Source organism: Heterodontus francisci, chromosome 8, assembly GCF_036365525.1.
Source record: "Heterodontus francisci isolate sHetFra1 chromosome 8, sHetFra1.hap1, whole genome shotgun sequence".
In the NCBI taxonomy this organism is placed as follows: Eukaryota; Metazoa; Chordata; class Chondrichthyes; order Heterodontiformes; family Heterodontidae; genus Heterodontus; species Heterodontus francisci.
In genome coordinates this window covers 57,261,027-57,287,357 of record NC_090378.1, presented here as the reverse complement: position 1 = coordinate 57,287,357, position 26,331 = coordinate 57,261,027, and the positions used below count along the sequence as shown (strand labels likewise).

At 41.4% G+C, this 26,331-nt stretch overlaps 1 protein-coding gene across 3 annotated transcripts in view; it reads right to left on the bottom strand.

Annotated features, from left to right (window-relative positions):
* Nucleotides 1-2,204: 2,204 nt before the first annotated feature.
* Nucleotides 2,205-26,331, bottom strand: part of stil (STIL centriolar assembly protein) — an 87,748-nt gene continuing 63,621 nt past the window's right edge. For all 3 annotated transcript variants that reach the window (XM_068037173.1, XM_068037174.1, XM_068037175.1), the window contains 5 exons: nucleotides 24,178-24,361; nucleotides 12,955-13,162; nucleotides 9,937-10,153; nucleotides 6,426-6,676; nucleotides 2,205-4,056 (listed from right to left, as the gene is read on the bottom strand). In XM_068037173.1, coding sequence (XP_067893274.1) covers nucleotides 3,276-4,056; nucleotides 6,426-6,676; nucleotides 9,937-10,153; nucleotides 12,955-13,162; nucleotides 24,178-24,361 — 1,641 coding nt within the window. In that variant the 3' untranslated portion in view covers nucleotides 2,205-3,275. The remainder of the gene's footprint in view (nucleotides 4,057-6,425; nucleotides 6,677-9,936; nucleotides 10,154-12,954; nucleotides 13,163-24,177; nucleotides 24,362-26,331) is intronic.

Sequence of the window (26,331 nt, the reverse complement as noted above, 5' to 3'; positions counted from 1 at the left end):
GGGCTAGTCCCTGTGTTTATCCCTGTCTGGCGCAAAAGTAAAATGGGAAAGGTAGCCAAACCATGGCTTACAAGGGAAATTAGAGATAGCATTAGATCCAAGGAAGAGGTATATAAATTTGCCAGAAAAAACAACAGACCTGAGGATTGGGAGCAGTTTAGAATTCAGCAAAGGAGGACCAAGGGATTGATTAAGAAGATAGAAGAGGATTGATAGAGTACGAGATCAAGCTTCCAGGGAACATAAAAACTGACTGAAAGTTTCTATCGGTATGTGAAGAGAAAAAGATTGGTGAAGACAAATGTAGGTCCCTTACAGTCAGAAACAGGGGGATTTATTATGGGGAACAAAGAAATGGCTGACCAACTAAATGCATCCTTTGGTTCTGTCTTCACAAAGGACACAAATATCAGACCAGAAATGTTGGGGAACACAGGGCTTAGCGAGAGAGAGGAACTGAAGGAAATCAGTATTAGTCGAGAAATGGTGTTGGGGAAATTGATGGGATTGAAGGCCGATAAATCCCCAAGGCCTGATGGTATGCATCCCAGAGTACCTAAGGAAGTGGCCCTAGAAATAGTGGATGCATTGGTGGTCATCTTCCAAGATTCTATAGACTCTGAAACAGTTCCTACAGATTGGAGGGTAGCTAATGTAACCCCACTATTTAAAAAGGGAGGTAGAGAGAAAGGAGGGAATTATAGACGAGTCAGCCTGATGTCAGGAGTGGGGAAAATTCTAGAGTCCATTATCAAAGATTTTATAGCAGAGCACTCAGAGAACAGTGGTAGAATCGGGCAGAGTCAGCATGGATTTACGAAAGGGAAATCATGCTTAACAAATCTACTAGAATTCTTCGAGGATTTAACTAGTAGAGTTGATGAGCGGGAGACAGTGGATGTGGTTTATTTGGACTTTCAGAAGGCTTTCGACAAAGTCCCACATAAGAGATTAGCATGTAAAATTAAAGCGCATGGGATTGGGGGTAGTGTATTGCGATGGATAGAAAATTGGTTGGCAGACAGGAAACAAAGAGTAAGGATAAATGTGTCTTTTTCTGAATGGCAGGCAGTGACCAGTGGGGTACCGCAGGGATCGTTGCTAGGATCCCACCTATTCACAATATACTTTAATGATTTAGATGAGGGAACTAAATGTAATATCTCCAAATTGGCAGATGACACAAAACTGGGTGGGAGGGTGAGTTGTGAGGAGGATGCAGAGAGGCTTCAGGGTGATTTGGACAAGTTGAGTGAGTGGGCAAATGCATGGCAGATGCAGTATAATGTGGATAAATGAGAGGTTATCCACTTTGGTAGCAAAAACAGGAAGGCACATTATTATCTGAACGACTATAAACAGAGAGAGGAATATGCAGCGAGACCTGGGTGTTCTCATACATCAGTCGCTGAAGGCAAGCATACGGGTGCAATAGGTGGCAAAAAAGGCAAATGGTATGTTGGCCTTCATAGCGAGAGGATTCAAGTACAGGAGCAGGGATGTCTTTCTGCAATTATACAGGGCCTTGCTGAGGCCACACCTGGAATATTGTGTGCAGTTTCAGTCTCCTTATCTGAGGAAGGATGTTCTTGCTATGGAGGGAGTGCAGCGAAGATTTACCAGACAGATTCCTGGGATGGCGGGACTGACGTATGAGGAGAGATTGAGTCGGTTAGGATTATATTCGCTGGAGTTCTGAAGAGTGAGGGGGGATCTCATAGAAACCTGTAAAATTCTAATAGGACTTGACAGGGTAGATGCAGAAAGGATGTTCCCAATGGTGGGGGTGGCCAGAACCAGGGGTCATAGTCTCAGGATATGGGGTAAACCTTGCAGGACTAAGATGAAGAGAAATTTCTTCACCCAGAGTGGTGAGCCTGTGGAATTCACTACCACAGAAAGCAGTTGAGGCCAAAACATTGTATGTTCTCAAGAAGGAGTTAGATATATCTCTTGGGTCTAAAGGGATCAAAGGGTATGGGGCGAAAGCAGGAACAGGTTACTGAGTTGGATGATCAGCCATGATCCTCATGAATGGCGGAGCAGGCTCGAAGGGCCGATTGGCCTACTCCTGCTCCTATTTTCTATGTTTCTATGTTTTAGTCAAAAATGAACACAGCAAAGTCCAAGTGCATTTTGTTTGTAGTTGAAAAGAGTTGCCATTATAAACTTAGAACAACATTGATATAAGTTAACTACATGTAGAAATTGTGCAAATGTTTTATTTATAAATTGTTTGCAAAAATCCAGTGATTGAATAATCAACAAAAATAACTGAAATCACAGAAAGCGCAACAAATCGCAAATGGAAACATTGATAAACACCTCACACAGGAATGTTAAAAAAAACTAAGATCCCTGAATTTCTGTAAACTTTAGATTAGTTACAAGGGTTCAGTCAAAATTTTCAAGAATACAATCATTGCCCAATTTGAATTAGTGGAGGGGAACACAAGTCCTTAGTCAGGAACATTTGACAGTCAACAATCACAATCTTCTCCATCGCTCCATTAATGCCATTTTTATTAGCTGGCATCAATTTTCCTATTCCCCCTACCAAGCCATGAACTCTCCTCTACCTGCAACATACTTCATTCATAGCCCAGCCAACAACTTATCAAATCCATCCCTTCATGGAATAACATTTGTATTACATTAGAATGCACTCGGATACTTCACACTAGTTTTGTATATAGGAATTCGTCTATAGAAGCTTGCAATCCACCAATGTCTGAAACCTAATTGCTAAAAATACTGACAGCCTTTCATGAAATTTTGGAAACAGAACCATAAATGTTAATGCAGAACAAAGTGGCTATTAGGAATGTGTGATTAGCATTAACTACAGAGCAAACAAGCTAGATTCTAAATATAAACTACCAGTCTTTCATTTGATTGTCATTGTTGATTGCTCAACACTGGCCAGAGCCAGTGTAAAGCTACACATAATAACATCTTTATTTACCCATTAATTATAATCCCAAGACAGTCATACTGCACGTGAACAAAAGTCCATAATTTATATGAAGTTATAGCATTAGCTGTATTAGAATATTTACAAAAGACTCATATCTCTATTGTAGTTACCAGACAACAGATAACCTGTTGTATGTTTGCAGCCTTGAATGTTGAATATTTAAACTGACCTACACAGTAATTCATTAGAATAGCAAACGAGCATTTTTGTTTGAAAAGTGATGCTTACAAAATAGCTTTTATATATATCTTGCCTAATGTCTTGTCTTTTAGATCTGAATTATGAAAAGCCCAGTTAGTTAAAACAGTTTGGGTAGTTGTCGGAGCCGATTTACATCCAGAATGTTACCCACTGCATCACTGTTTTTTATAAACTTTTGTTTCTCAGAAGTATTTGGCCTTAATTTCTTAGATAAGTCCTGAATTTTTTCAACTCTATTTTCCTTTTCAGGGTGTTGGGTGTAACAGATTTCTTCAGCAAACATCCTAATTTTGGGCTTTGGATCATTTTGAATCTGCTGACAATCTTGGTCCTGTGTATCCATATTCTGTGGTTTTGAGGAAGCAACTTCATTAGTAATGTTTCTTAGAATGTTTCCATCCTTCTTGGAGAAAGACTCCAAGGTACAGTAGTTCGTAATCTGGACTTGTCTTTCAACTACTCTTTCAGAGCTTTCTTTTCGAACTGAAAGACTTTCTGAATCAGATTTTATGGTCTGTATGGTAGTATCTGACAAATCTTCCTCTTCTTCACTGCTGTAGGCATCCTCCATGAGTCCATATCTCCTCATGTATTTGCGTGTGGCAAACGACATGTCATTGGGTGAAATCAGGCTCAGGCATCCCATGCTTCTGTCTGTGCTCAATTCTAGCAGATTTAAGGATGTTGATTCACAGTTACCACTACGTCTGAGAGACATCTGGGAGAGCTGAGCATCATCCAGGTACTTCAGAGCTATAGCATTGGCCTCCATGCTGAGGTCAACTCCACCAGCCCCAAGTCCACTCGTACCAACATTGACAAAGGACATGTAGTTCAACCTTGGGATAACTGCTTCAGGGTTTATGCGAGCCAATGTGCTAAAAGCAAGAACAAAAGTTGCAAATATATACACATACACATGTATATTAGAAAAATCCCTGTCACATTGTCATGTACATTAACTAGAAATATTTCTACTAGAAATGTAATTCACTATTACATCACAGAAACTGCAAAACTTAGTGGCCATTATGTAAGAAAATGCAAAATCTATTTTGCACCAGCAACATCCCACGAACAGCTAATGTGCAATGTTGTCTAAGGAAGGAATGTTTGTCAGAAGAACAATCTCCCTACCCTTCAACAGTCCATCTGAACAGGCAGATGGAACCTGAAGGTCAGCACCTCTGATATTCAGCACTCTCTTGCTACTAAACACAGTATCAACCTGAATTATGAACAAGTGCTGTTGGGGTTTGAACATACAACTCAACCCACAGATTAGAAAGCTACTAAGTGAACTAAGCCAACCAGAGAGCAGTAGGATACAGGATTAAAAGTTTTATCAACCAGGAGATTTTTTTTTAAGCATCATATTTTCTTAGCTATTTTATCTACTGAAGTTTAGTAAACCAAAACCACCAATGGAGGTCAATGGGGAAATCTTCCAGGGAGGTTATGATGGAGCTGTATAAAACGCTGGTTAGGCCACAGCTGGAGTATTGTGTACAGTTCTGGTCACCACACTATAGGAAGGACGTGATTGCAGTGGAGAGGGTGCAGAGGAGATTCACCAGGATGTTGCCTGGACTGGAGCATTTCAGTTATAAAGCCAGACTGGATAGGCTGGGGTTGTTTTCCTTGGAGCGGAGAAGGCTGAGGGGGGACCTGATATACAAAATTATAAGGGGCATTGATCGGATAGATAGGAAGAAACTTTTTCCCTTAGCGGAGAGGTCAATAACTAGGGGGCATAGATTTAAGGTAAGGGGCTTTAGAGGGGAGTGGAAGAAGAATTTTTTCACCCAGAGGATGGTTGGAATCTGGAACACACTGCCTGAAGGGGTGGTAGAGGCAGGAACACTCACGACATTCAAGAAGTATTTAGATGAGCACTTGAAACGCCATAACATACAAGGCTACGGGCCAAGTATGGGGAAATGGGATTAGTTAGGACGGGTGCTTGACGGTCGGCACAGGCGCGTTGGGCCAAAGGGCCTGTTTCTGTGCTGTAAAGCTCTATGACTAGAGTCATTCTTGACACAGTAAGATTGTCGTGGTTTCAGAAACAAAATTACAGATGGAAATATTGCAGCAGAGTTCGTCAGCCCAATAGATAAGGTCAGGAATGGGGCTGTACACTGACTATTCTTTAATGTTCATCTCAATGCTCAAGTCCTCTGATAACGAAGCAGCCATGTCATCCTACAGCAGAACCTGGACATCAGCCAGGCTTGGGTTGACAAATGGCAGGTAAATTTGGTGTCACATAAGCACAGGCAATAGCCATTTCTAGGCACAAAAAGCCCAATCACCTTTCCATGATCTTCAGCTGCACTACCATTGCATCTTAGGGAATTACCATTAAATAGAAACTTAAAAGCACCAGCCTTATGAGCACTAGGGCTACAAATGTATGGCTATTCTGTATTAAGTGCCCGACTTCCCAGACGTCTCACAGCTTCTACAACATCTACATGGCTCAAGTCAGGAATGTGGTGGAATACTTGTCATTGTCCTCTTAATTGGTGCCCCTGCCATTGGACTCAATATCCATTCCATCCATCACCAGTGCATTGTGACTTCAGTAGGTACTATTCACAGGATGCACTACAGCAACTTGAAAAGCTTACGTTGCTATCACTTCCCAGTGCTGAATTTCTACCACTAAGAACAAGTGCAGCATGGTATCACAATCACCAGTATAATTCCATCCTGAATTGAACATGTACTGTTTCTCCACTATTCACATCAAAATTCTGGAATTCCCTACCTGACATCACTATCACAGGAATGCAGTGGTTCAAGGCTGTAGCCCACCATCATCTTCTTCGGGCTATTAGAGATAGGTGACAAATGTCGCCTTGCCAGTGTATCACATATCAGAAAATAAACTAGAAAAAAAAACTAGGTTCTAAAGTTATTTTTAACCCCACACAAACAATTTGTTCTAAATGATCTCCTAATGCATTCCTTGCGGATAAGTTGGGGTTGACAACACGTCTACGATGTTGATCTGCTAACCTGACCTTTCTTTAGCCCACTGTTCCCAGATGGGAAGTGGCTTAATTAGGAAAATTCTGAAGGCAATTACATGCTAATTAGTCACTATTGAAAGGATTTGCTAAATTGACAGCTGTGGGTTTCTTACCTTGGCAGGCGGCCACGTTATCTAAAAGTTCTGAAAAAACATTAAGTGGTTTTTAAATATATAGATTTCTTTAATGTCACATTAGTTTATCAATACCTTGCATTTTCAACTTTGCTTTTGGTCTTGGTCATACTGGTAGATTCCAGATCAATTTTCACTCCCATTTTCTTCAGCTGTTTCAGAGTTGCACTCAGCACATCGTTTCCTTCCTTTTGACCGGTCTGGTGTTTAGAGTGTTTGTTCCTACTGTCCGTATTCTGCAAAGGGGCTTCTGATTTAGTATCTTTATTCTCTGTTCCCTGGTTTTCTTTTGCAGGAGAAGATTCTAATAGTTGATTCACCTGGCCCTTTGAGAAAAGTAAACATTCATTCATTCAAATCTAATCAACGTTATGTTAGTATTTTTACAAATTATATGCAAGTATTTGTGGTAATTTCTACATTAATTGTTTTGTAGTCTTGCGTTATAATTCTTTACCCGTGCATACAATTAGCTAGGGGAAAAGGTGCTGAAATATTCAATCCAATTTGCATCCTTGTGTATTATTTTCCTGTTTAGTACAATAAAAGTACCCTCCAAGTTTCAAGCAACTCTGATTCTTACAGAATTCAGTCAGCCATTTAGCCCATCATTTATTTGTTTATGGTCTTCACAGGCCTCTGGAACATGGAATTATGGCCTTCAGCTTTCCCAAGACAAAAGTTAGCATTATGGGATTCAACACTACTTGGTGATGCAATAAATATCCGACTTGCCTATTCTAGGTATGATTTACTGTTTTTATTTCCCCCCCGCTCTTTTGGGGTTTAATTTTAACAACTTTGTTTTCGGAAATAAAAGTTGTGATGCTCAATGATGAATGAGTAATTATTACTTATAAGGTTTGAATTTATGTAGTATTGCAGTATTTGCAAATGTATTTATCTAAAATGTTAAATCAAAGATGCTTTGTACTTTTGTGATGTTGGTTTCTGTATAGCTTTGAATAAGTGATCATTCCAGAGACTGTTAACTGGGTACTGCATTCTGTCATGTTTTTGTGAAAGATATTAGTGGCAAATCTGGATACTTAACAGGTTGAAAATTTAATACAGTCAGGTCAAAAGGGTATAAAATCAAAGCCTGGGAATTTCCAGCATTTTCTTTTTGTTAGTCCTCCAGCATGTATAGTATTTTTGCATTTTACTCAAAAGCTTGTGGTGATCAACTCAGTTAACCCATTACAGGAACAAGGCAATGAAAATAACTAAGCAAGGTAATGAAGTACAACAGAAAATGCTGGAGAAGACCTTCTGCCTGCTCGGTTTGCACTGAATCTCACTGCCTGACTGCAGCTACCTGGAACACCAGACTGGCACTTGAGCTGCTTCCAGCAATGAAAAATCATCTATACCATCTATGAACACCTCTCCAACTCCAGACAACTTAGAACTGAATGGTAAACTGCTGTGATGCTACATCACTAGGTTGCTTAAAAAGCCTCAGGTGATTTATTAAAAATGTGACTCAGGGAGACAAAGACAACAATTAACTGCTTGCAGACTAAAATGTGACAACTCTTCAAAGCCACTGCCAAAAAAGCAATGGGGTCTTAGCTCCAAAGGATTGGAGAGCAATACCTTAAATGATTTTGGGATGAGATCTGCAGGGCAGAACCAGTAAACCAGATGCAGCATTGAGTTACTGTGCAGAGACAGGACTAAAAAAAACAAAAGAAACTTCATAGTAGCTGGGAAAAGGAAGGTGACTATTACATTTGTGCACAATCAGAACTGTTCAACCTCAGCACAGACCCTGTTGTTGGGAACACAATTTACCAAAAGAAGCAAATGCCTTCATGCAGTCATTTACTGCTGCTGAACTCTAGTTGATGCTAAGAAGCACAGCACATAATTGGTGTCAGAATGGGGACAATTTCCGCCCAGTTTGCTCAATGGCAGGAGATTTCCAGAGCTCAATTATCAGCTTACTCCTGTTCTTCATTTACATCAATGACCCTCTAACACCCAAAGAATAGAATTGTGATCTGATGACAATGCCATTTGGGTATTCTCTGTGAACTTGGAAATAGCTTCAGAAATGTATGATCTAGAAGAATGCACATGTCAATTATTAATTTTTTATTAAACTCTTGAAAATCAAAGTGCATGCTATTCTCCAAAAGCATGCATGTACAAGGAACAGGACACAAGAATTGAGGTCTTGTCAAAGAGAAGTTCTAGGGCATAACTTTCCAGCAGAATATCCTGAACATGGCACATCAGCATCTTCACTACCAGGGCATCAACCAGATTGGGCCAATTGAGAGTCCTTTCTGGAAACAAGCACAGTCAACCCCAGAACTTTCCTCGCCCTGTACAAAGCCCATATCTGGCCAGTCCTGGAATTTGGCGATCCAGCCTTCAACTATAGTTTGAGAGACTACAAAAGCATAAAATTAGGAACCAAGCAATAATAGTCAGAGACAGTCTCCCACACCCTATCTGCACATCACTGGACTCAAAGCAACGAAAGAATGGCTTTGAACATTGCACAAGGACAACCAGCCATCATCACTACTGATAAGGGAAGAATAATGGAATCGGCACAGTACATTTACAACAATGCAGCAGGCACCAGACCTTAGCAATATTCAATTAGAATGGATTATGGTGCAGGGGTTAACTGAGTCCTCACAAAAATTAGAATTAATCATCACAATGGAGGCCAACAAACAGTGGTTGAGCAAACCCAGCCAGGTAGAATGACAGCGAAGGATGACTGAAGCCCAGACAAGGCCAGAAATACCAAAAAGATAAATGAGGTACAGGCAGCCAGATGATTTCTGTAAGGATGGTTTGCATTTTTATGTTTGGGAGGCCTTGTTTTCATTGTCTGTATGGGGATGGTGAAGTAGAAAAAGAGAAAAACAGTTTTGAGTTTTTGGTGCATAGGAGGGGCACCTGTGTAAACCATGTGACACACTTGCTCATTTCCGATGAAAGATTATTGACCTAAAACATGAACTCTCTTTTCTCTCCACAGATGCTGCCAGATCTGCTGAGTATTTCCAGTATTTTCTGTTTTTAATATTGACTCATTTGCTAGTTGTGGCATCTGCATCTAATCCCCTGCTTCAAGAGGTTGGACATCTTTGGGCTAGCGGGTGAAAGGAATTATCTTGTGAAGAAGTAAATCGCACAGACCAGAAGGTCACAGATTTAATATTCAATATGTTGCTGAGTTAAACATCTCAAGCTGGTATGACAGTTCAGGTCCTACACTTGGTTTCATTTTTCAGTTACACTGGGGAGAGGATGGAAAGGAAAACACAAAAATCAGGATTCCCATTCCATGACTACTGCTGGAAAGTACCTGTGGCCATTGGGAAAGGACAGGATCAGGCTCACAGTTGCCTGGCACACACTGTCTTGACTCACAAATATTGGGTAACTAACTAGTCACTTGGATATTGGAGTGTTACTGGCCTTTTATAGAATTTCCAACATAAATGAATGCCATTGGAAGCAAAGGAAAGAAAATGGAGGAAAAATATCCACATATTTCATAAACAAACTGCCTTAAAACGCAGTATAGAATGTTATTAAAATGCAACAGAACACTCACCATTAAATTCTGGTAAAACCTTTGCTCATCTTGTAATGGAGAGTTACTGTGTGATTCTGTGATGCATTCCTCATTTTCTTCTGTTTCTTTGTTATCCATATGATGTGGCATATCCGATGGGTTACTTTTCAGGTATGTACTTGTACTCTCTCCAAGCACTGGGCTCTGAAAAGTGATATGAAGGTCCCAGCTGTTTTTTGTATGCTCAGGTGTACAGCTAAATGGCAAACCAATTAAAGATTTATTAGATAACATGCAGAAAGCTTTTAGTTACATACAAAAAAAGGAAACCAGCAAGGTCAGCTCCAAAATGCTGCCACATTGGGGTAAGATCATATGCTTGCATGAGGAAGGTAGAGGTGTTCAAAATAATAAAAATGAACCGTCAAGGTAAACACCAATTTACCTACCACTGGAAATTGAGAGGCCCAAGTTCAGCACAGGCAAAGGACGAAATGCCCTTCCCCGTGCCAAAATTTATGTATAATATTTGCCATAGATTGGTGACTTTTTTTTTAAAGTTACATTTAAACAATTTTTTTGCTAATTTATGGTCACTTTACAATGTTTCAAAGTATGGCCTTCGCAATTTCATTAATTTCAGCATCCACCCCTCCCCCTCATCAAAAGATCAAATGACCACACATTTTGGGCAGTCATAACTTAATGATTGTGGTGGTATCGCTATTCAGTTTTTTAAAAATTGTAAAGCTTTGGGGTCTTGTCTGCAATGAGAGCAGCCGAGCAGTGTACGCTAGAACAGCAAAGACAATTAATCTTGATGCTCTGAGACTTCCGCAACAGTCACCTTCACATCTGGACAGGATTGCTACTTCTACAGTTTTTCAACAATCAGGTAGATAGGAGTGGAGTGTACAAGTACCTTACAGTTAACACCAACCATAATCATGGATACCAGTTGTGATGGATCAATGATTGCAAAGCTTTTTTTAAAAAAAAAAGACCCTAACCAAGATGGAAACTAGAACTGAAACAGAAGCTAGAAAAACTTCAGATTTCCAGGGAAACTGACACTGCTTAGAACCAGATAAAAGAAGACAGAGTCCTCCCCAGATCAGGCAGAAATGAAGCACCAGCACGCAGAAGAAAGTGAAGACTGAATCCAGGAGCTGTTTCCATTAGATAAAGTAGCCAATTAACCAGATCCGGCTATACAGTGCACAGGTCGTCACTGAAGCACTTGGATAAAGGGAATACAGGTAAATCCACGGCATCAAGACTGTCGTGAGCAGAGATGAGCAGGTTCTGGAAAAGTGTGCCTTTTGGTGAAGACTGCACCTGTGGGGTCCGGATTGAGAGGGAACTTTGAAGAAAGGAACTAAAAATCTACCCGAGGAACGTCAGAGTTGTGAAGAACTGTGTGGCTGTAATTGTTATCATATATGTTGGGTGGACTGTCCCGTGAAACCGCGACATGCATCTCTGTTGTATCTGATAGTTAAGATGTAATTTGTATTATATAAATTGACTGTGATATGTCCATTGCTTCGTGTTTAATTTATGTTGGTTTTGGTTTGTGTGTTGAAGTAAAATTTATAGAAGTGAAGTTTTTTCCATTTGGTTAGTTTCCTAAATTGGGGTTAAATCGGCGCATTCAACTCTTTTTGTTTGTTGGTGGTCTCCCTGGGGGACTGTGTCACAGTTTTTAAAAAGAATCTAATGAAGGAAGAAAGGGCAAACATCTCATTGCCCCATATTTCAGTTTCTGGTCTATCCTGCTAAATATCTTTTCAGTGTCCAAAGACAACAACAATCAAGATCCTCAGTTGTTGAGGATATTAGTATTTAAGACGAAGAGACCATTAGGCCAAATAAGCTGATCCATTTTCTTTTTTCCTTCCCTTCCTCCAAGCAACTAGTTGCTAAATAATTAATAGTTATCATAAGACTACAGACATATTCAGTCTGGTTCTGACTGCCTTTGTAGAAATTGCTCAATAGTAATTCAAGAATTAACACATCTGTAGGAGGTACACAATAAAGAATATTTACCTTTGTGGTGCATGTAGGAAACAGTTACATCAAACTACATGTCGTGGTTTATAACACCTTAACCATTCTAGGTTAAAGAGGTATTATTTTAAAATCAAATTAGTCAGAAATCCAACTGGAATGACTGCATCATTTTTGTGACTGCTCCCACAAACACTGTCTTTAAACTGCTCTTCAATACTCAGACAAGGTTTCAATTATGAACAGATTTTCTTTCATATTCCGAGTTTTAATGATACCCCTGCCTATTTTGTCATTTACTACACTACTCCTTTCCTAACTACACATTCAAAATCAGTGACATAAATTGAGATAATCTACTTCAATGCTTGATACATTTATAGCCAATTAGACTAAAATATTTGTACAACAGGAAATCTAGAAAGAGTGCAAGTATTAAAAAACGCCATAAGCTGACTTTAAAAAAAAATCTCCCTGTCCCATCCACCAGCACCCCTCTTCTACCCCAAACAACCCCACACAGTTTACAGTGGAATACAGAAGTCAGTGAAACCATGTACTATTGTCACTTCAAAAAGGCATCAGTATTACTTTAATAAAAGCAAAATACTGCAGATGCTGGAAATCTGAAATAAAAACAAAAAGTGCTGGAGATACTCAGCAGGTCTGGCAGCATCTGTGGACAGAGAAGCAGAGTTAATGTTTCAGGTCAGTGACCTTTCATCAGAAAGTTAGCTCTGCTTCTCTCTTCACAGATGCTGCCAGATCTGCTGAGTATTTCCTGCCCTTTTTTGTTTTTATATCAGTATTACTTTAAGTGCTCAGCTCAACCATAGGCCAACCCAAATATCCAGGCCATCGGTGTTTACCCTATCCTTCAGGTCTAAATGCAGTTTTATTCTACTTACAGCTTTAATGTAAATTTTACATTAATCTTGGCCTGTATCAAAAATTTTTAATTACTCAATTGCCTCCTGATGCAAAATGCTTTTCCATACTTTAAAGTTATTTTCAATTATTTCAATTTTTATTATCTAGTCTTACTTTTGTACATTAGTAGCTTGATCAGAAGTAACCGCTGTAACCTGATTGTTCTCCACAAAGCTGTGAATGTCCACTTCATTCAGTGAAGAGGCAATACTGGTGTGGCTGGGCTCAGCTGTAACAGAGATAGCCATTTCTTCATTGGATAATTCAGAGTCAGATTGATGTGCCTCTTGTTCCTCAGGTGGGCACCAGAACAAACTGGCACCTAAGAAATAACATGCAATCAAGTCACATTAATACAGTATTACAGGAATAATGCAATAGGATCATGAATTTTCATCTGAATTACTAGAACAAGATGACTTGGCCTCAGATACTGAAACAGTCCGTGTCCACAAGCAGCAACACCCGGTCAACATTCAGGCTTGGGCTGATAAGTGGCAAGTAACATTTGTGCCACACAAGTGCTGGGCAACAACAATCTTCAACAAGAGTCTAACTATCTCCCTTAACATTCAACAGCATTACCATTGCCAAACCCCATCACTGACATCCTGGGGGGTGGGGGGTTCACCATTGACCAGAAACTTAACTGGACCAGCTGCATAAATACTGTGGCTAAAAGAGCAGGTCAGAGGTTGGGTATTTTGCACCAAGTAACTCACCAAAGCCTTTCCATCATTTACATTCATGAGTGTAATGGAAGGTGAGTGTCACTTCAACAACACTCAAAAAACTCAACACCATCCAGGTCAGAGCAGCCAGCTTGATTGGCACCCCATTCAGAAGCAAAAATATTCACTCCCTCCACCATCAGCGTACCATGGCTGCAGTGTGTACCATCTACAGTACGCCCTGGAGCAACTCGCTAAGATTTCTTTAAGAGCACCTTCCAAACCAGTGACCACTCTATCACCTAGAAGAACAAGGACAGAAAGCACGTGGAGACATCACCACCTGGAAAATCCCCTCCAAGTTGCACACCATCCTGACTTGGAACGATATCGATGTTCTTTCATCATCAGTGGGTCAAAGTCCTGGAACTCCATACCCAAGAGCACTGTGAGAGTACCTTCACCACATGAACTGCAATAATTCAAGGCGGTGGCTCACCATCGCCTTCTCGAGAGCAATTAGGGATGGGCAACAAATGCTGGCATTGCCAGTGATGCCCACATCCCATGAACGAATAAATAAAAAAAATTTCCAAATGAAGTTTGACACATTTTTGCAATTAGTATGAATTGCAGCCATTTTGCTGGGGGTGGGGGTAAGAGGGGTGGCGGTGGAGAGAGAAACTCAATTTTTTTTTTAAATGTCAGATGACCAAATTTTATGCATATTTTTATGATCTGTATCAGTGCAATTTGAGTGCATCGTAGACAGACACTCAGTTTTGTGTCATTTTATCTTTCAGTATATTTATTCTGTGCTTCAAACTGCACAAGATCCTCATGTACAATTTAGATTTCACACTTTCCTGATGGTACTGATGTGTACAACCCACTCACTTTAGCCATATGCATCACTACACATCTATTGTACAAAAAGTTATTTAGTGAAGTTACAAGCCCTAGTAACTATATTCAGAAGGCTAGTACAGCTCATCTATTCTTCTTGAACATAAGATTTCTTAGCTCCCATTAGATTGTATAAAATAACTATAATTTCATTAAACAAGTCAATGGTTTTTTGTTCAGGTGTAATGTATAAGAGTTTGGCTCCGATGAAGATGCCCCTTTTATTTCAATCTGCCAGAATGCCAATCTCATCCATTACATAATCTATTTGTTTCTTAAATGAGTCCAGCACACTGGACTCAACATTTCTGATTGGTATGTAACTTGTACAAACTGTGAATGACCCTGTTGTACATCCTATTTATCTCCATAAATGTCCTTCAAGCCATCTCTTGAAAGCTTATCAAGTTGTTTCTCATAGGTTTTTCCTCTGATACCAGGGATTAATCTCGTTGCACTAATATGTACCTCTGGATCCTTTGCGTACACGCAAAGCTATTAGAGTAGTTTGGAAACACCATAGTCTTTAGATACACCAAGGAGTATTTTGTAACCTGAAGAATATGTAACCAGATGTGCGCATACTAAACAATGAAGGAGCACTCATTTCAATTGGCAGTCAACAGCTTACTTTTGGAACAGGTTTAGTAGACTTTGCAAATGTAAATAACTAAAAATAAATTTTCAAATCCAAACTCAATGATTCTGGCAGGCGAGGCAACAACATGGAGCTTTCCTCAGAGGTGCCAGATATCTGGATCTCTTGCCTCTCATCTTAAGTGATATTGCTATAGTTCTTTAGAACCAAAATATACCCTACATAAATAGTAAATACAAACAGAACCATTCAGTTTTGTAGGAACTTTCAAACAGAATAAAAAGGAGTCCCTGACCTCACATGGTCGATTGCCGACTTTCCCCTTCCTTGACTTCTCTGTCTCCATTTCTGGGGCTAGACCATCAACCAATGTTCACTACAAGCCCACTGACTTCCAAAGCTACATTAGCTACACTTCCTCACACACTGCAAGGATTCCATTCTAATCCAAGTGTTTACACTTCAGCTCAATGGATTTCCATCCCACAAGATCAACATGTCTGTTACTCGCAGTGCAACAACTACTTCAACCAAAACAAGAGTCAGCTTCCATACATCAGCTCCACCTTGCACAAACTACAACACATACTCAGGTCAGTCAGTGGACACAGAAGTCTGACACAAGCCATCCAAGAAGCTCCATTCCATCCTTCATACCCACAAAGACAAGAAATCATCTCACAGCAAACCAGGAATTTACAGCAGACTTGTCTCAATCAGAGAAAACAGGGTGCAGCCTAAACATTAGACTTAAGGAAAACCAAGCCTGCTTCAAAAAACAGTGAATGGGGCAAGTCAACTAATATCAAGCATGCTCAACTCAATAACCACTACACTGAATGGTATTATTCCAAACTCATCTCATCCATTGCACACTGGCATACAAAACCCGTCAGTGAAGATATGGAGAACTATCATCACCACACAGTCCCCCAAGACAGTGGTCTGCTCATCAGTGATATGTGGCTATCCTTACTCCAGAAACACATCAACACCTGCTCTGCAGCCAACAAGACCACAAGACACAGTAGCTGACCGATCAGCAAGAATAGCATATACCAACATATCACAGAACACAATTAGCCGAACAATTGCAGCAAGAACAGAACATGTAATGACCTCTGTGGTAAGATCCTGCCAACATTCCCGTTTTCTGCCACAGAAACCCACTGCCTCCACCCATTCCAGTTATTTTTCCAGATGGGCAGAGTATGCTGCCCAAAACATTGAGGCCTGCCTGTTCTGTTTCAAGGAAACAACTGCTCTTTTCAGAGCAAATTCATATGGTGCAAACTCAAAATCGTCTTACTCAATGTTACTTTCAATTTAGTATACTGGATTCACTGCTCATGATGTGGTGTTTCTACACTGGGGAGAAGAAATACAGATTGGGTGACAGCTTTGCAGAACACCTGTGTCCAGTCTGCAAGCGTGACCTCAAGCTTCCGGTCGACTGCCATTTTAATTCTCCACCTTTCTCCCACTTGGACCTTTGTCCTTGGCCTGCTCCAGTGTTCCAATGAAGCTCAAGGAATACCACCTCATCTTTCGACTGGGCACTTAGTCTTTTGACTCAACACAGAGTTCAATCTGTCATGCTGGGCCCCCACCTGTCAAGAATGAGGCATATTAATTTTGCCATATGGACATTAAATTTAAAATTGTTGCTGGAAAATTTAAAAATGTTGTTTCTAGAGAAAACCTGTTACAAGGGCTGCCAGACTTGGATGGAGATCATTTGCATACCAATAGGGACAAGAGAGGTTACCTCCCTTATCCAAAAATGGACTTTGATCACCAGGTAGTGAGCATAAGAGGACCATTCCAGAGACTGCCAAGGTGATACAATCCACAAACTGGTTAAACCAGATGGTCACATGACTATCTGGCTGGTCCAGGTTTAGTTTGAACTAGCCACAGGCAGTTTTTAAACTCATAAAAAGATGGTTTGCTCCTGGAGTGAGAAGACCTCTCCTGTCCGCTCCCATTTCTTACTCACAAGCCTCTGGACCCACTGAGGACATGTGAACTTCAAGAGAGGAAAGTCTCCTACATCGAACAAGGTTTAAGAAGAATACTGGGCCTCAATGAAAAGCAAGACCTACCTACATCAAGGACTTTACAGCGAGCTTGAACAACAGTAACCAAAACCATCTTCAGATATTGCCTCAAACCTTTCCACTTTATTTCTTCTGCTCTTTTCTGTCTCTATCTGCTCGTGTGTAGCGCATATGCATGCTACCGTGGGCACACCGTGTATCCGTAGGCGCTAAACATGTCTGGCTAGTTTTTTTGCCTTATAATTGAAAAATGGTGAACAAGGATTCACCAAGGGGGAGCTACAAAAACTGTTTAAAATTGAACCCTGTTACGCTAAGAACAGGTGAAGGCTGAGAGGGAACCCTAGACCCCTTTCTCACCTGGTCATAACAAATGTTAGATTGCAACCTCTGTCCCAATTTTGATTAGTTTCCCTTTCCTCTCATTTCCTTGACTTTGCTTTCAAATGACAGCTGAGGATCCTGCTATTCACACCTCCTCTGGACAGATCATTGTTTCTTTACTTGTCCCATTACCACTCTCTTTGGCCTTACACCATGAAATCTTTTGTCATTTAACAAGAACGTATATTTATATAACACCTTTAACGTAATAAAATGTCTCAAGGAGCTTCACAGGAGGGTTATAAAACAAAGTATGACATCAAACCACAAAAGGAGATATTAGGTCAGATGAACAAAAGTTTGAAGTTTGGTCTGAGGTAGGTATTAAGGAGTGTCTTAAAGAAGGAAAGTGAGGCCGAGAGGTGTAGAGAGGGTATTCCAGAGCTTGCGGCCTAGGCAACTGAAGGAGTGATTAAAATCGGGGATGCACAAGAGGCCAGAATTAGAGGAATGCAAATATCTTGTGGGACTGGACGAGATTAGAAATAGGGAGGGGGCGATGCCATGGAGGGATTTGAAAACATGGATGAGAATTTTAAAAACAAGATGTTGCATGACCGGGAACCAATGCAAGTCGGCGAGCATAGGGGCGATAGGGGAACAGGAATTGGTGAGAGTTAAGACACAGGCCGCAGAGTTTTGGATGACTTCAAGTTTACGGAGAGCAGAATGTGGGAGACCAGCCAGGAGAGCATTAGAATAGTCAAGTCTCGAGGTAACAAAAGGCATGAATGAGGGTTTCAGCAGCAGATGAGTTGAGACAGGGGCGAAGTCTGGTGATGTTACGGAGATGGAAATACGTGGTCTTAAGTGGTGGCACGAATGAGGTCGGAAGCTCATCGTGGGATCAAATGTGATACCAAGGTTGCAAAGAGACTGGCTTAATCTCAGACTGTTGCCAGGGAGAGGAATGGAGTTGGTAGCTGGAGAACAGAGTTTGGAGCAGGGACTGAAAGCAATGGATTCAGTCTTCCCAATACTTAATTGGAGGAAATTCTGCTCATCCAGTATTGGATGTTGGATAAGCAGTCTGATAACTGTATCAACAGTGGAGGCGTCAAGAAGCGGTGGTGAGATAAAGCTGAGTGTCATCAGCATACTTGCGAGAATCAACACCGTGCTTTCAGATGATGTTGCCGAGAGGCAGCACGTAGACGAGAAATAGGAGGAAGCCAAGGATAGATCCTTGGGGGACACCAGAGGTAACAGTACGGGAGCAGGAACAGATGCCATTGCAAGTGATTCTCTGGCTATAAATAGATAGATAAGAATGGAAACAGGTGACAGCAGTCCCACCCAGCTGGATGATAATGGAGATGCATTGGAGGAGGATGGTGTGGTCATCCATGTCAAAGGTTGAAGAAAGGTCAAGAAGGAGAAGGAGGGAAGGTTTACCTTTAATCACAGTCACATAGGATGTCATTTGTGACATTGGCAAGAGATGTTTTGGTACTGTGGCGGGGTAGAAAACTAATTGGAGGGACTCAAACATGGAGAAGTTCCAGGAAAGATGGGAAAGATTTGGGATGCAACAACACGTTCAAGGATTTTGGAGAGGAAAGGGAGGTTCGAGATGAGACGGCAGTTTGCAAGGATGGTGGGGTCAAGGATCTTTTTTTTTGAGGACAGAGACGATGACGGCATTTTAAAGGAGAGAGGGACAACACTTGAAGAGAGAGAAGGGTTTACAATATCAGCTAACATGGGGCCCAAGAGGGGAAGTTGGGTGATCAGCAGTTTTGTGGAAATAGGATGAAGGGAACAGGAGGTGGGTTTTATGGACAAGATCGGCTCAGAGAGAGCATGAGGGAATGCAAGATCAGGGCTAGGGCAGGGGAGCATTATAGGAAGTTTAATCTCTCCTGTCCTCCACTTTATCACAGACCTTCCCTTTTGTTCTTCTTCCCACCCTCCCCCCTTTTCCTCGCTCAAAACCTATTACATTTCTAACTTTTTCTAGTTCTTATGAACGGTCACAGACTTGAAACCTTAACTGTTCTTCTCTCCACTGATGCTGACAGACCCAAGTATTTCCAGCATTTTCTGTTTTTAATTCAGAATAAAGGATTGCTTTCTCCTGTTACTACCTGAGAGACAGGCGATACACTTCAATTTGTTGCAAGGCCTGGTGGGCTCTATAAATTTTAAGTTACAAATCAAAAAAATATAGGAACATAGAAGCAGGAGTAGGCCATTCAGCCCATTGAGCCTGCCCCACCATTCAATACGATCATGGCTGATCTTTCACTTCAATGCCTTTGCCCCACACTATCCTCATATCCCCTTATGTCATTGGTATTTAGAAATCTGACAATTTCTGCTTTAAACATACTCAATGACTGAGCTTCCACAGCCCTCCGGGGTAGAGAATTCCAACGATTCACAAGCCTCTGAATAAAGAAATTTCTCCTCATCTCTCTCCGATGTGGCTTCCCCCATATTTTGAAATTGTGTCCCCTAATTCTGGACTCCCCAACCAGGGGAAACATCTTGCCGGAATCTACCCTGTCTATCCCTTTAAGTTCTTTTCTTTTGGGCCTCCTTATCTCGAGAGACAATGGATACGCGCCTGGAGGTGGTCCTTTAAGTATGTTGCAAGTTTCAATGAAATCACCTCTCATTCTTCAAAACTCTAGAGAATACAGGCCCACTTTCCCCAATCTCTCTTCATAGGACAGTCCTGTCATCCCGGGAACAAGTCTGGTGAACCTTTGTTGCACTCCCTCTATGGCAATAATATCCTTCTTAAGATAAGGGGACCAAAACTGCACACAGTACTACAGGTGCGGTCTAACCAAGGTTCTATACAATTGATGCAAGACTTCACTACCCCTGTACTCAAATCCTCTTGCAAAAAAGGCTAACATACTATTAGCCTTCCTAATTGCTTGCTGCACCTGCATGTGAGCTTTCAGTGACTTATTGACCAGGTGCCTTTGTACATCTAATCTCATCATTTAAGAAATACTCTGCACATCTGTTCCTCCTACCAAAGTGGATAACCTCACATTTTTCCACATTATGTTCCATCTGCCACATTCGTGCTCACTCACTAGGTCTGTTCAAATCCCCTTGAAGCCGCTTTGTATCTTCTCACAACACGCATTCCCATCTAGTTTTGTGTCATCTGCGCACTTGGAAATACTACATTTGGTCCCCACATCCAAATCGATATATATTGTGAACAGCTGGGGCCCATGCACTGATCCCTGCGGTACCCCACTAGTCACAGCATGCCAATGCGAGAATGACCCGTTTATTCCTACTCTCTGCTTTCTGCCTGTTAACCAATCCTTAATCCATGCCAGTGTATTACCTCCTATCCCACGTGCTTTAATTTTGCTAACCAACCTCCTGTGGGGGACTATCAAAAGCCTTCTGAAAAGCCAAGTATACCACGTCCACTGACTCCCCTTTATCAATTCTGTTAGTAACATCTTCAAAAAACTCCAACAGGTTTGTCAAACATGATTTCCCATTCATAAATCCATGTTGACAGTGCCCAATCAGATTATTATCCAAGTGTCCATTTATCACATCCTTTAGAATAGATTCTAGCATTTTCCCCAACGACTGACATAAGGCTAACAGATCTGTAATTCCCTGTTGGGCTGATATTTGCTACCTTCCAACCTGCAGGAACTGCTCCAGAATCTATAGAATTTTGAAAGATGATCACCAATGCATCCACTATTTCCATAACTACCTCTTTCAACACTCTGGGATGTAGAATATCAGGTCCTGGTGACTTATCAACCTTCAGCCCCATTAATTCCTCCAATACAACCTTCTTACGAATACTAATTTCCTTCAATTCCTCATCCCCCGATCCCTTGGATTTCTAATTCTGGGAGATTTCTTGCATCTCCCTCAGTGACGATTGACACAAAGTAATGATTTAGCTTCTCTGCCAATTCTCTATCCCCATTATAAATTCTCCTGACTCTGCCTGTAATGGACCCACATTTGTCTTAGCCAAACATTTCCTTTTTATATAGCTATAGAAGCTTTTACAGTCCGTTTTTATATTTTTTGCTAGCTTACATTCATATTCTATTCTCCCTTTATCAGTTTCTTGGTCCTCCTTTGCTGTATTCTAAAATCCTCCCAATCCTCAGGTTTACCACTATTTCTGGCAACTTTATAGGCCTTTGCTTTTAATATTATACAATCCTTAACTTCCTTTGTTATCCAGGGTTGGTTGCCTTCACTTTTGGAGTTTTTGTGCCTTGACAGAATGTATAGTTGCTGTAAACTATGTAATATTTCTTTAAAGACTATCCATTGCCGATGTACTGTCATATCTTTTAATGTATTTTCCCACTCCACCTCAGCCAATTTGCCCATAATACCTTCATAATTTCCTTTGTTCAAATTTAACACCCTGGCTTCAGATTGAACTATCTCACTTTCAAACATAATGTAAAATTTTATCATATTATGGTGACTCATCCCTAAAGATTCTTTTATAAGATTATTAATTAGCCCTTTCTCATTACATAATACGAGATCTAAAATAGCCTGTTACTCAACATACTGCTCTAGAAAGTCGTCCCCAATACACTCCAGAAACTCGTCCTCCACAGCATTAATGCTCATTAGGTTTACCCAGTCTATATGAGGATAGAAGTCACCCATGATTACTGTATTACCAATGCTACATACTTCTCTAATCTCCTGATTAATACCATGCCCCACATTACCACTACTGTTTGGTGGCACAGTGTGGCTTTCGTGCAGAGAGATCGACTATTGACATGCTGTTCTCCCTTCGTCAGATACAGGAGAAATGCCGTGAACAACAGATGCTGCTCTATATTGCTTTCATTGATCTCACCAAAGCCTTTGACCTAGTCAGCAGACGTGGTCTCTTCAGACTACTAGAAAAGATTGGATGCCCACCAAAGCTACTAAGTATCATCACCTCATTCCATGACAATATGAAAGGCACAATTCAACATGGTGGCTCCTCATCAGAGCCCTTTCCTATCCTGAGTGGCGTGAAACAGGGCTGTGTTCTCGCACCCACACATTTTGGGATTTTCTTCTCCCTGCTGCTTTCACATGTGTTCAAGTACTCTGAAGAAGGAATTTTCCTCCACACAAGATCTGGAGTCTCATCGACAGGTTTGCGGCTGCCTGCAATGAATTTGGCCTAACCATCAGCCTCAAGAAAACGAACATCATGGGGCAGGACGTCAGAAATGCTCCATCCATCAATACTGGCGACCACGCTCTGGAAGTTGCTCAAGAGTTCACCTACCGAGGCTCAACTATCACCAGTAACCTGTCTCTAGATGCAGAAATCAACAAGCGCATGGGAAAGGCTTCCACTGCTATGTCCAGACTGGCCAAGAGAGTGTGGGAAAATGGCGCACTGACACAGAACGCAAAAGTCCGAGTGTATCAGGCCTGTGTCCTCAGGACCTTGCTCTGTGGCAGCGAGGTCTGGACAACGTATGTCAGCCAAGAGCAACGTCTCAATTCATTCCATCTTCGCTGCCTCCGGAGAATCCTTGGCATCAGGTGGCAGGACCATATCTCCAACACAGAAGTCCTCGAAGCGGCCAACATCCCCAGCTTATACACACTACTGAGTCAGCGGTGCTTGAGATGGCTTGGCCATGTGAGCTGCATGGAAGATGGCAGGATCCCCAAAGACACATTGTACAGCGAGCTCGCCACTGTTATCAGACCCACCGGCCGTCCATGTCTCCGCTTTCAAGACGTCTGCAAACGCGACATGAAATCCTGTGACATTGATCACAAGTCGTGGGAGTCAGTTGCCAGCGTTCGCCAGAGCTGGCGGGCAGCCATAAAGACGGGGCTAAAGTGTGGCGAGTTGAAGAGACTTAGTAGTTGGCAGGAAAAAAGAAAGAGGCGCAAGGGGAGAGCCAACTGTGCAACAGCCCCGACAAACAAATTTCTCTGCAGCACCTGTGGAAGAGCCTGTCACTCTAGAATTGGCCTTTATAGCCACTCCAGGCGCTTATCCATTATCTCTCGAGATAAGGAGGCCAAAGAAAACAACTCCTACCAATGTTTGCTGCCCCTTGCTGTTTCTTAGCTCCACCCAAACAGATTCCACATTTTGTTGTTCCAAACAGAGATCCTCCCTTACTAATGTACTGATCCTATCCTTTATCAGCGCAACACCACCTCCTTTTCCTTTTTGCTTGTCCTTCCTAAATGTCAAATATCCTTGAACGTTCAGTTCCCAGTGTTGGACACCCCGTAGCCACGTTTCCGTTCTGGCCAATAGATCGTACCCATTTACCTCTATTTGGGCTTTTAAATCATCAACCTTGTTGCTAATGCTGCATGCGTTCAGATAGAGTGCCCTTAACCTTGTCTTCTTGGCATTCTGCAATCTAAGCCTAGTTGATGCTCGCCTTTGTTTTGCCTGCTTTCTAATGTCACTTGCTACTTTTCTACCTCCTGTTACCGGCTTTACTTTCTTCCAGTTTGAGCTACCTCTCAGGTTCCCATCACCCTGACAAGCTCCCCAACAGCACTAGCAAATCTCTAATGCTCCAAAAACCCCCAGCAATTTAAAAAACCTTCTGGCACACAAATGGCACAGCAGTTCGAAAGAATTAATGAAAAACAGCTTCTATATTCCCCTTAAATGCGTACAAAACATTTATTATAGAAAATAAAAACAAATAATTGAACGATTCAGCTCCGCATAAAGGATGTTGGATATGCTGTATCTCACCTGTGCTTACCGCAATGCTGACACTTTTCTTCATGTGAATTCCAGATGTCTGGGTTTCCATAGCAACAAATCCCACTTGTGTCTCTGGCTGCAGTGAGCAGTTAGAAATGCCAATACTTTTTGAAGAGCAATGTGTCACAGGAGTTGTAACACCACATGGTTGAGTGTCCAAAAGTCGTTGAATCTGCATAAACCAAACACCAGAAGTTAACAAAAGAATATAAATGATTGCTTGGGTTTTCACAAAACTTCAGCGTCTTGAAGTATTATTGGGTTAACGGATTGACATGTGGTTTGAGGGTCCAAATCAAATCAGACTTTTTGTTTGTTTGATATGGAGTGTGCACTTTTTCCTGTGGACATAAAGCGCTTACCCAAAGCCCATAGAACTAAAGGGCAGGTTGACAATAATCAGCACTTTAGGATTCTCATGTCTCCAGAGGAACACAACTGGAGTTTAATCAGTTGAAACTGCTTGTGCAGCTCAGATCCATCAGGACCATTGGTTTACAAAATTTTTTGGAGCACAGTGGGAAATATTCTAGCTCCCGCTTCAGTAAACATCATGGAGGTTACTTGCCTGACATCCGGGCCTTTTTATCAATAATTATGATTTGAGGAGTTGCTGAATTAAGAAACTTATTAACTTAGTATTCGATCATCTTGCTGAGTGTTAACTCCATGTCTAATTAGGGACTTATGTTTGAATGAGATTCATTTCACCTAGAATTTGCTTTCCTGTTTTGCCAAGGTCATGCAGCAAAAAGGGAAAAAAAGTGAGTGGAAACCTACACTGATGGGCTGCTAAAGTATTGTTTATTACTAGATGTTCAAGAAAGTCATATGGACATATACTTCATAATGATCCCCATTGATGAGATGGGGAAACAAGGGATCTGTTTTATTAAAAAAATAACTAGAAACTTAAAGCAGCCTTTTTTTAAAAAAATTATTGTTTGGGATGCCTGAAATTCCTAATGTCTTCTTCAGAGGTTGAAGCCAAATCATTATGAAGGTTTGCTGGGCTCAATGACATGTCGTTTCCTCACCATCTCTTGTGGAATGGTGTGTTCCTGTTTGTGTCAGTTGTTATATCATTGATTTTATTGTAGAGAATCGGCTCAGTCACAATCTGCCATCACTAGGCAGGTCAACTTGGAACCAAGCTGATCCTACTCATCTGCCTCCATCTTACCCCCCTCCCACCTTACTCAAAAAGAAACAGAGTAAGTACTTAGATCAGTCAACTGAAAGTTGTGAATCTGAGCTCACGCTATGCAGATAGCAGGTACTACAAACTATCTGAGCAGTATGATGAGCTAAAGGCCTGCTACCCAACCCGAAGGAACTTGACGACATGCGTCGGGTTCAGGTCGGGTCGAACACACACAGGCAGCCTTGCATTTTGCTCTGCTGGAGTGGAGTGTGAAAGTACAAAAACTTACCTGAGCTGTAGTCCAGGACGTCAAGGGAGAGAGACTCTGAGTCTGCGCAGTGAGCATCACAATGACGTTATCACGCTCACGCTGCAGCTTCCTTAATTCATCTATGCAAAAGTGGTACAGTGTGTGAGTGCACTATGGAATCAAAGTAGGTAACCATTCCGGTGGTCGGGTCAGGACGAGCGCAGGAAAACGTGGAGGGGCTCGGGTCCGATGTGTTTCTGTCGGGGTCGGGTCGGGTTTTTATTTCCTGACCTGAGCAGGCCTTTATGATGAGCAGCGCAACTTGTCATCATTCTACCTACATCCTACAAGCAGTTGTTTAACCATTTGGTGGTACAGAGCTTTAACAGCAAAATGCTTGCCTTTCTGTGATGCAAATCAAGATGGGCATTAAACCCTGAAATGAGAAACACTTCATGATTAGGCCCTCTTGGTTGCTTTCTTCCAGTCCTATATGACAGATATTTGCCTTCAATATGATGGAAGGACATATGCTTGTGATGTGCCAGCTATCTCAATGTTCTCAACATCCAGTTGAAAAGGCAAGGACAGATCTTGCATTTATATATGTCTTTCACAACCTCAGGATGTCCCAAAGCATTTTATCTAAGCCAAAAGAGTATTTTTTGAAGTTGTAGTCACTGTTGTAACACAGAGATATGGCAGCCAATTTGTAAACAGCAAAATCCCACAAAAAGTAATGAAATAC